The sequence below is a fragment of the Narcine bancroftii genome, chromosome 10 (genome assembly GCF_036971445.1).
Source record: "Narcine bancroftii isolate sNarBan1 chromosome 10, sNarBan1.hap1, whole genome shotgun sequence".
Taxonomy (NCBI): Eukaryota; Metazoa; Chordata; class Chondrichthyes; order Torpediniformes; family Narcinidae; genus Narcine; species Narcine bancroftii.
In genome coordinates this window covers 47,113,480-47,124,817 of record NC_091478.1, presented here as the reverse complement: position 1 = coordinate 47,124,817, position 11,338 = coordinate 47,113,480, and the positions used below count along the sequence as shown (strand labels likewise).

The 11,338-nt window shown below is 44.4% G+C and overlaps 1 protein-coding gene across 3 annotated transcripts in view; it reads right to left on the bottom strand.

The window, feature by feature from the left end:
• Positions 1-3,638: 3,638 nt before the first annotated feature.
• supv3l1 (SUV3-like helicase) overlaps positions 3,639-11,338 on the bottom strand; it is a 58,125-nt gene continuing 50,425 nt past the window's right edge. For all 3 annotated transcript variants that reach the window (XM_069900854.1, XM_069900853.1, XM_069900855.1), the window contains 2 exons: positions 7,689-7,837; positions 3,639-5,844 (listed from right to left, as the gene is read on the bottom strand). In XM_069900854.1, the coding sequence (XP_069756955.1) occupies positions 5,382-5,844; positions 7,689-7,837 (612 nt within the window). In that variant the 3' untranslated portion in view covers positions 3,639-5,381. The remainder of the gene's footprint in view (positions 5,845-7,688; positions 7,838-11,338) is intronic.

Here is an 11,338-nt window from a genome sequence, read left to right as displayed (position 1 = left end):
TTCCCTACCCATAATCCCCTACACAGGTGGAACCGCTCTGTGTTTCCCACACAGTTCCAGCTGCGTGGGGGTTTATGGATAGGGAAGACCGCCATTACTATCCCACATTTTGAGCCAGAGAGAGTGGCAGGAGCAGCCAACACCAGCCACCCACCAACGTTCCCCCCCCCGCCACCCCTGCCCTGACGCTCCCCCTCCCCCGACATACCACCGACCTCCCCTCCCCAGGAGGGCAGGGTCTGTCAGGCAAGGGGAGGAGGGCGGTTGTCAGGCAGCAGGGCGGGGTCGGCTGACAGGCAGCAGGAAGTGTGTCTGTCGGGTCGCATGGCAGGGGGCTGTCAGGCAGCAGGAAGTTAGGTCACTGGCTGATAGTCACCAGACCGCCTCCAGGCAGTCGCTTCCAGCGGCTGCCATTTCAGATGCGTCGGTGGAGCCCGGAAATCCACTGATTATCCCTCTCCAAGGAGGGTTGGTGTCGCGACCTCGGAGGCGCTTTCGGAACATTCAGGTGAATATGTCTTTAGCCGCATGAGGGGAGAATATGCAGCTTTACAATGGGGTGTTCAGGCCACATCTGAAAGGGCCTTTGGGTTGAATCAGAGGACGGTCTGAACCATAATTGCAGATACAAGATGAACCAGACCCTGAATTAACGAGATGGATCCAAGGAGCCAGAGAACAAACCTTGATGGAAGCTGCATTGGATAAAGATAGGAGTCAAATGCCATCTCTTATAGATGGGACTCCCGACAAAAAGCAGAAATCTGGGTGGACAAAGTAATGTAAAGCTAGGCATCACAATACAGGATGAAATGGCTGCATTCGGTTACAGACACTCTTCTCTCCAAGATAAAAATTCCACATTTTGCTGGTGACCCACTTCAATTTCAAGTGCTTATGAAAAGCTTCGAATGCGGCATTGAAATTAAAGATCACAGCCTGGAGGATTATTTAGAATATTTGCTTCAATTCACGAGTGGATGACCATGAAAACTTATAAAAGGTTGCCAGCATTTGACACCAGATCAAAGATTCACAATGGGTAAGTGGTTATTAGAGTAACATTTTGGGACAAGGAGAGAATTTCGAGATAAGGCTCTTTCATGGTCGTCAACAAATGGTTTACAAGCTTACGCTCTCTTTCTAAAAGGATGTTGCAACCTCATGGCAGAGCTTGGCCATCTTGGAGACCTTAACATACCTCAGAATATGGTAAACATTGTAGATAAATTACCAAATCAGATAAAAGAATTATGGAGAAGACAAGTTGTTGAATATCTAGGAAAACATAAGGTGGCAGCTACTTTAAAGGATTTTGTGGATTTCATTGAAAGACAAGTGAATGTTGTTACAGATCCAATGTATGGAATTAAGAATACTCAACGAGTAAAGAAATTGAAAGGTCCAAATCAATGGTTTTCAAACTGCCCAACCCCTCCAACTCACATCCCACCTTAAGCAATCCTTATGCCATAAGTGCTCTGTGATTAGTAAGGGGATTGCTTAAGGTGGTCTGTGAGTGCAAAGAGAAAGGTTGAAAACCACTGTTTTAATCATACCCAATTGACTCATTTTGTGCACGGTTTCATAACTCCAAAGGAAATGGGCCAGTGACAATTTTTCTCAAGAGAAATATTTTAGTAACAAATGGGTCTGGAGTAGTGATTCTCAATCTTCCCTTCCCACTCACAGACCACCTTAAGCAATCCCTTATTAATGCTGGAGTCCTTATGGCATAAGGTTTGCTTAAGGTGGAATATGGGGGCGCGCAGTTTGGTCCACCAAAATTGAAGACAAGTACATTTGCCACCTCTCTGACAGTGGTGGATAAAGAAATTAAGAAAAATGAAAGTAAACCTATTGAGAAAATATGTTTGTTATGTAATGATAAACATGATTTGGAAAAATATGCACAGATGGAAAAGAACCACTTTCTTAAAGGAAAATGGGGTGTGTTTTGGCTGTTTGTGCAAAGGACACATGAGCAAGGACTGCAAGAAGGGACTCAGCTGTAATATATGTAATTGAAGGCATCCTAAAATGCTACATCTTGAAACAAGGAAAAGAATGAAACAGAAAAGAAACCAACGTCAATAAAAGCAGATAAAAACAGTGCTGAAGCTTCATTATTGACAGGTGGGCTTACTGGGGCCAGTGCAGAGAATTGAAAACTCTTGACAGTAGCTGTACAAGTTAAAGGCCAAGGACAGGAGTATATACTTATGCATTTCTTGACCCAGCAAACCCTGCATCATTTTGCACTGTGGGGCTTATTAAAAGGCTTAATCTTGAAGGAAAAAGACAAAGATTTTATTGAAAACCATGGAACAAAAAAATTTTGATGTAACTAACATGGTTTCACTGGAAAACACAGTGATGATTTTTGTGATCTTCCAGGTATATATATAAATAACAGAAGACTATGCCCGTGCATAAAGGAAACATCGCACATCAAAGTGATGTGGATCAGTGGAACTATCCGAGAAATGTTTATATACCAGAAGCAGATAACTGAGATAGAGATGCTAATTGGTTTGAATGTACCAAGGGCACTGGAACCAATAGAGGTAATTCCTAATGTGAGATATGAACCTTGTACTATTAGAACGATACTTGGATGGACAATCAATGGACCATTAGAAAGAAAGAATTATGTTGATCAGGAGCCGTCAACAAGAAGGGTCAATATCTGTTGTGAAACTCAAAGAACCTTCAGAAGAGTACAGTTCTTAGAAAGCCTTATTGATGAAAATAAATCAGGAACATCTATATCAGTAAAGAAGAAATTGTTTTCATCAAAAATGGATGAAAATTAAACATTAGAAGATGTTGCAAATACTGCTGATGTTTATTTCTGTGAATTTAAATCAAAAGCAGGAATGAAACAAATATTTGGAAACAAAATGAATGATGATTCTTCAGTTTTGAAAGTTGACAAGAATAGAATTCATAAACCCAAGAGGAAGAAAAGAATAACTGCTAAATAAATAAATACAGTTATTGAAGAAAGGGATTCAGCATTATCAAGATGCAAAAGGTTGGAAGAGGAGATTCATGTCTTGAAAGAGAACGTTATTGTTTAATGACACCAGACAACTGATTATGGAAAACAAGAATTACATTCTTGAAGACCCAGTTGATAAACAGAGATAGAGAATCAGATAGAAAACTTCAAGATACATCATCACAAAATGAGACTGAATTGAAGGTTGTAATTTTGGATCTGAAATTACAGAAAAGGCAATGAAAGTTAAAGTGACTGTTGGTTTGTTTGATGAATCAATGTTGTTTGAGTCCTGCCCTTTCTATAACCGACTGTAGAAGAAAAAGAAAAACTCATCTTGTGACCTCAAGAAAGTGAATACTTTGAAATTTAAAATGGATTTTCCATACAGAATGATTGCTAAAATCTGACTTTTTTAAGAAGCAGAATGGTTTGATGATTTCTTTTGAATATTTACCCCAAGTATTATTATCTTTGATTGTTTGGTAATGGTAATTATTATTGGTAGATATAATAATTAGGGACTGGTATTACAGGAGTTAAAATCACCAGGGCTGCCAGTAATGGAGTAGTCAGCAATTTGTTTTGCATTCCTTTGAATGTATCCTGTGTGGTTTCGAGATAAGACAGCCAGTTTTGAATTGTTCTTTATTCTGAGGAGATGTAGAGTCTAGACCTGAAAACTCTTTTGACTGCATCAATCATGTTTTATGTATAAAGGATCATGTTAATCGTGTATTAAAGTTGATAAGTAATAACCCTCATAAGGTGTAATAAATTGTTGAAAAAACTCTAGTCAACTTTGTCATCAATCATTTAAGAATGAGTCATAAATAAAGGAATTCCAGCCCCTACAAGCGACTATAAAGGAAGATAGTTGCTACAAGGAACATACTGTCCTTGAGCTTTCTCTAACAAAAGCCTCCCACTTGCCAGACATCTTTTCTTCAACATCTCTTAATTGAACCTCTGCCAGTTCATTGCCAGCACTGGTCTTTCAACATGTAAATTAATCTTCTCTTGAATTCATTCCAAGAACCATTGATGCAAAACTCACCAGCCTGTAGTTCTTGGATTGGCTCTCCTTAAATCAAGGCAGAACAAAGGGTATGTAGGATTAGGGACAGCACAGTTTTATGCATGGGAAATTGTCTCATAAATTTGATAGATTTTGGAAGAGGTGATGTGGTAAATACATAGTCTACATGGACTGTAATTGTGTTTTTGACAAGGTCCCCCTTAACAAGATGGCCTAGAAGGTGTAATTCAGGATAAGCTAGTTAGTTAGATAAAAAATTGGCTATGTGGAAGGTGATAGTGGAGATTTTTATAAATCCAAATTGAACGCTTGTGACCAGTGATGTACCACAGGGATCTGTTTTGGATCCCAAGAATTGGGTAAAATAGATTATAAGGTGATTTCATGGAGTCCTGAAATAGGTATATGGAATGAACTACCAGAGGAAGTGGTAAAGGTGGGTACTACATTTAGACAGACACACAGATAGGAAAAGAGACGTGGGCCAAATCCAGGCAAACATGACTAGCTCACAAAGACACTTTAATCGGCATGGATAAGTGAGGCTGAAAGGACCATTTCCATGGTGTGCAAGATCATATACTTCTGTTAGAGGATTCAAAAAGCAGATTATTATTTGAGTGGAAAAAGATCTACACATGAATGAATTTCAGAAGTTTTCTTGTGCATTCATCACAAAAAGCTGCTTTAAACCCCTGAATCAATATTTTTTTAAATTAATTATTCCCTCCTTTAGAGTTTCACAAACCTGAGGGCTCCAAAACTCTGCTCTTCAGACTGTAAGTTTCATGAATTTTTTGCTTCTATCACCTCAGTGCTCATTCATTACTTAGCACTCAGTCTGGTGGAAAAATTTTTAAAAAATGCTCTTGTAATCAAATCCATGCATGGTTCTTTACTTTCCTACTTCTGTAACTTTCTCAGCCTTGAAGCCCTGTGAGATCTCTCCAACTTTGACCTTTTCTACATCCACCACTGCCTTGGTTCCAATGCTGCCTTCATACCTCTGCTGCCTAGACTTGATCTGGTATTCCTTCACTCAATCTCTCAGTTCTCTCTAAACAAAAGAGAAAATGCAGGTCTCTGCCGTTACTTCTGTAGTGTGCTGGCATTTCTTTTCCAAACCACAGTGAATTATCATGCGTCTTAAAACCAATATTTCAGTACTGAAAACACCAGAGATGATCTTGTACAGAAAATACATATTTACTTTGATTTTTGTACTGTTAGAAGCCAAAGCTCTTATGCTGAAAAACCCGGTATTTTACATAGAGTCCAATCACTTGTTTACTGTTTATACTGGAACAAAAAAATTTCAGTCAAATAATTATACTGAATTCATTTCTTCTTCCTCAATCCTTTGGAAGTTGTTTTACTCAGAATATGAGCAGCAGTGTCTCTTTGACCCTGGGCACCATTCGCCTGACTTGCTGACCACTCTTCCTGGAGCTTCTGCAATAATTCAGCTGTAAGGTGCCCTTCCTGGACCAGCCTTGCACTCAAAGAGTCACCAGCTCGCTCAGCTGCATCTGCTTCGCTCGTCACCTGTATGTAGCCCAATGCTTTGGAGCCTCGAAGCCGCCGGGATACATTGGCACCGTCCACGTTTAGCCTATGTTTTTTCCGGATCCCTCTGGAATTAGAAGAATCATCGGGTCCCCCGGCCGCAGTCACAGAAAGTGAATCTGATGCACGGATCAAACGGGTGATATTCTTTACTCCGGTCTGTATAATGCTGTCCAGTTCCATCTGAATATCCCGGACAATATTCACATCTGGGAACATGTCCATGAACCGATAACTGGAAAAGAACAAATATATTGACCAGGGAGGAGAAAATAAATGTGGTTTCAATAGAGTCCCGACCCAAAATGTTGAATGGCCATTTCTATCCATGAATATTGCCTGACCTGTCGAATCCCTCCAGCTTCTCATTGCTTGCTCAAGATGTATTCGAGTTCTCAATCACGATATTACAGTATAAACCAGCACAAACGTAAGAGCTAATACCAACTGATGTCTTGTGTAGTTGGTGCAATTGATAGAACATGGCTCGTGTTTTAAAGTCCTAGCTCTAAGCAGAATGCAGTGTGAACAGCTTCACAAGAATAAAATCAGCAGCACTGAGTTAATCCATCAATTATGCCATGATGAAGAACCATGTCACACGACATGGTTTAGCGTGAACCAAGTGCAGCCAAAGTATTTGACCACAATCTGGGGTACATTACGTTCAAATCAGGAGATTATAGTTGATTCAATAGGAAGGGTGAGCTCAACTGAAAATGAGATGGAATGGTAAAACTGCAAAACTAAATTATGTGCAGAAACAACACTGAACAGAGAGAGCCAAGATCAGATAACAGATATGACCACAGCTTCAGCCAAATCCCGTGCACAATGATGGTGGACAATTACACATCCGGGGGGAGGATGTCTCCTGCCCAGAACAAGCCTCTCATTGCAAATAACTCGGCAAGAGCGGCAAATGGATGAACTATTTCTACCTCTTCTTGATCTCACTAACTCAGAAGGCAACCTTCTGCCAATTCAGTTCGCTCTACATTAAATCAAGGAACAGAAGAGATTACAGAATCTATAGTGAAGTTTATGCTCGAGAATTAGCTATGTTTCCAGATAAACTGCTCTGTACAACTAAAGCAATACAATTCTGTTTGGTGATACTTAAGTTATGAATTTGCCAGAACCACTGAACCCCAGATCTCATTACAGCTTTGGTTCTGACAACTGAGTTAAATTCCAGAGGCCCCGGTACAAGTGACTGCCCTTGATATATATAGCATCCAGGAGTCACGGCAAAGATGACGTCAATGGAAGTGGAGGAGAAATCTTTCAACTAGCTGAAGTTGAACCTTGGTTGCAGTTGTTGGGTTTTGTCAGTCATCAATCCCACCTAGGACATGACTGGAACTGTTCATCAGGACAGTGTCTCAGGACCAACCAACTTCAGTTGATCATCACTAATTTTTTTTCCGTGCCAAGGTCTGAAATGGAGCTGATTACAGCAACTTTCAATTCCATTTGCAACTTATCAGAAAATGTTGCAACTTTCAGGCATGTGGAAAGTAACAATCATGTCACGCAAGAGCTAGGAAACATCCATCTCGAACAGGTGATCATCACAGTATTGCAATCAGCATCCTGGAGACTTGGGGTGAAATATAGGTGGGAGTGAGGGGGCATTGCAAGAATAGTGTGGAGTATGGTGTGAGAGGAGCTGCAGTCAGGAATATTCAGCAGGTCAGAAGCAGGCCATTTTGCTGCAAATTACTCACGTACCAACTCTTAAGCCTTTTCATTATTTACAAGGCACCAGTTTGATGCAATGATCTGTGCAATTCCAACAACTTTGAAGAAGCTCTTTGCCATTCAGGATAATGCTAAACCCATAAAATCCTTCCAAACATTTACTCTCCCCACTGATGGCATAGCGTTGCTGCAGTGCTCCCTTAAAATTCTCAGCCAAAGGTTCATCAACAGGGCCCAAACCTATGACCTCTGCCAATTAGGTCACATTATGTCTCAGGATGCAGTAGATGTTCAACAATCTTCCACAGGATAATAAACACTAACCTCAATAGCAAGACTATAGCCCGTATATGAATAATTAAAAATAAAACTTACCTTAACCACAGATAGAGATCCAATACATCATGCACAGCCTCCAGATGTACGAGATCTTTGATATTTTGTGGCGGCAGCAACGGCCAACTAATGTGCCGACACAACCAGTCAAATGTCAGCGGCTCATTCCTACTGAACTGCCGGGCAAACTGTAGAAATGAAAAGAACTCAGTTTAAAAAGTAGCCAACCTTCTCTCACTGACTAGATTCACAAGCCATTTGTGTGAATGCACGAGCCCAAGCTGCTGGTTTTATTTAATTAAGATGGACAAAGAAGTTGGTCTTTGGTGCACTTCCTTCTCTTTGAAAAACACTATATTGAAATTTACCAGGAGATGATTAATAAACTGTGGTGCTTCTTTTGTGTATGCAGACACTTTTTAATGCATTAAACTCATTTCTTGACCAATTCAGTGCATTAATAGATGGACATATGAATTTAGCATTCATTATTTCAACCATTCTAAAAACATTTACAACATGAGACTTTTCTAAAATTATTCGCCACTTTATTATTAAATCTGGACATTCACTAGCACTTCGATTATCTAAGGACACCACTGGAACACAAAGAATTGCTGAGTTCCTGAAAAATACGACCACTGTGGGAGTGTGAACAGTGGAAGAAACACAGCCACCACGTTGAGAGTCATTAACAAATGTTTTTATTCCAATTCAGCACGTCCCAATAAGGGCAGCAGGAGCTCAGTCACCTGGTGCATTGTGATATCATAATCGCTGCCCAGGGTGCGCACTGGAAGGGATGTTGGAGTCAGAGAGAGAAACGTCTGACGACGCCATTTTCCCATGGCTGCCCCGCCACATGACGATACAAGCAGGGCTGGTTCACCGTGAGAATGTGTGCCGCTACACGTCCTGTCACTTTGGTGGCCAGCTCCGGCACTTGGGCATGGCCGTCTGCACCGGCTGTGATAAGTCCAGATGGGCTGTCTTCAGGCGGTCCACCGTAAAAAGTTCCTCCCTCCCCCCCAATGTCTAGGGTGAAGATTCCTCCAGTCTGGTGCAAGACTTTGTACGGCCCCTCGTACGGTCACTGCAGCAGAGCTCCCTGTGGCTCCCTTCGCACGAAAACGAACTGAACTGAATAGAGTTCTTTGGGGAGGTGGGTTGGCTGGGTGCTGTGGCATGTTGGGGATGGAGGAGCCAGGGTGCCCAGTCTCCTGCAGAGGTCTGCCAGCAGGTTTGCGTTGGTGATCGCGGTTTTGGGGTCTGAGCCGAAAAACTCACCTGGTAGGGAAAACAGTACGCTGTACATCATCTCCACTGCCGAGGCTTGTAGGTCCTCCTTGGGTGCTGTCCTAATCCCGAAGAGGACCCAGGGTATCTCGTCCACCCAATATGGTCCGGACAGCCTGGCCAAGAGCGATGCCTTCAGATGCCTGTGGAACTTCTTCACCAACCCATTGGACTGCTGGTGGTATGCCATGGTGTGGTGTAGCTTCATCCCCAGGAGTTTCACCATCTGGGACCACAGGGCGGACGTGAACTGCGCGCCCCTGTTGCTGGTGATGTGCACCGGTACTCCAAATTGACCGATCCACTGGTTAACAGAGTCCTGGCACAAGTTTCCGCAGAGGCTTCCTTGATCAGGATAGCCTCCGGCCACCTTGGTCGACCACCGTGAGGAGGTAACAAGCCTCCCTTGACACCAGCAGGGGTCCAACGATATCAATGTGGATGTGTTGGAACCTGCAAGCCGCCGAGTCAAAGTTCTGTAAGGGAGTCTGCGTGTGTTGGTGTGACTTTGGAGGTCTGCCACCTGGTGCAGTTCTTGGCGAGCTCCGCCACCTCTCTCTTGAGCCCATGCCACACGAACCGCTCTGTGACCATATGCACCATCATCTTCACAGCTGGGTGAGCAAAGTCGTGGACTAGACTGAAGACCCAAGCTCTCCAGTGCGGCGGGTTATCAGATGCAGCCTACCTGCTGACACATCGCAGAGCAGTGTGTCCGGGCTGCTGGACAACTGGACGTCTTCAAGTCTGAGGCCTGAGATGGTGGTCCACAAGGCCTGCATCTCTGCATCATTCTTCTTATTCGCCACTTTATTATTAAATCTGGACATTCACTAGCACTTCGATTATCTAAGGACACCACTGGAACACAAAGAATTGCTGAGTTCCTGAAAAAATACGACCACTGTGGGAGTTGAGCGTAATCTAGGCCGGGGGCGAGAGTGTTGATGGTGGGTCATGAAAGTGCATCCGCCACCACGTTGTCCTTACCCAGCCCTGTATCAGTTGTCAGTCGTGAACTCCGACACGTACGGATCTTTGGCCATCACCAATCCCTGGGTGAGAGGTTTGTGAAGACTGTGAACGGCCTGCCCTCAAGGAAGTAGCAAAAGTGGCGGATGGTCAAGTACAGCGCCAGGAGCTCACAGTTACAGGCGCTATATTTGAGTTCTGGTGGGCACAGCTGCTTGCTGAAAAAGGCTAGGGGGCGCCAATGTCCATTGAGTCACTATTCCAGGACCCCGCCCCCGCCCCACTGCTGTAGCTGAGGCGTCCACGGAAAGCACCATGTGCGCCTATGGCCGTGGATCCACTAGTAGTGTCGCATTGGCTAGGGCCTTCTTCATCGCGACGAAAGCCTTATTCGCCTCTTCTGACCAGAATAGAGTCTTTTCTTTGGTGGCCATCAGCGTGAACAATGGGCACATGGTGCGAGCAGCTCCGGGGAAACGATGGTAAAAGTTCACCATCCCCTTAAACTCATGAAGGCCTTTTAGGGTGGGGGTTGGGGAAATATTGGACGGCCGCCACCTTCTCCGACGCTGGAGCGGCCCCGGCCGCCGATATGGTATGCCCCAAGAACTGGAGGGTCACCTTGCCAAACTGGCATTTGGCCGCGTTGACCGCCAGGCAAGCAAAGAGTGGGCCTTGTATTTCTCATGGCTGCAACTGCCAATGAGTATATCGTCCAGGTAAATGAGTACAAAGTCCAAATCCATCCTTACCGTATCCATGGGCCGCGTTCTTTAGGCCGAAGGGCATACACAAGAACTCGAAGAGGCCGAAAGGGGTGATAATGGCCGTCTTACCCACGTCGTCTGGATGCACCGGGATTTGATGGCATCCCTGCACGAGGTCCACCTTGGAGAAGATCCATGCACCGTGGAGGTTAGCGGAGAAATTCTGTATGTGTGTTGGGTATGGTTGCATCGTTCAACCACCGGATGCATGGCCTCCAACCCCAGCCCCCACAGGATCTGTGCCCCGCATGTGCCATAGGTCCTGATGGTGGAGCCGTTGGCCGCCTGCAGGGTTGGACTGCGTGATTAGGTGCGAGTCTCCAATGCGGTGAGGAAGAGGATGCTCAGCTCAGACTGTGTCCACCAGGAATCAGCGGCGGCCAGTGGACCTGTCCGTCACATGAAGGAGGCTGTTTGTGTGGACAGCCGTCACAGCCATTAACGGCAGCTGGCCTGGTCGTTTCCCTGAAACCTGCAGGGTTGGCGGCACTTACAGGCTTGTGCCTCCCAGCGCTGATGGTAGAACCACCAAGGCAACTGGCCCTCCTCTGGCTTGGTCTTGGGGGCGGGCGGCGGACTGCTAGTTCCTGGACGTTGCACCAGGTTGAGGGCTGCCTCGTTCTCCCTCTTTGTGAGCCAGGGGGGCATCCGCAC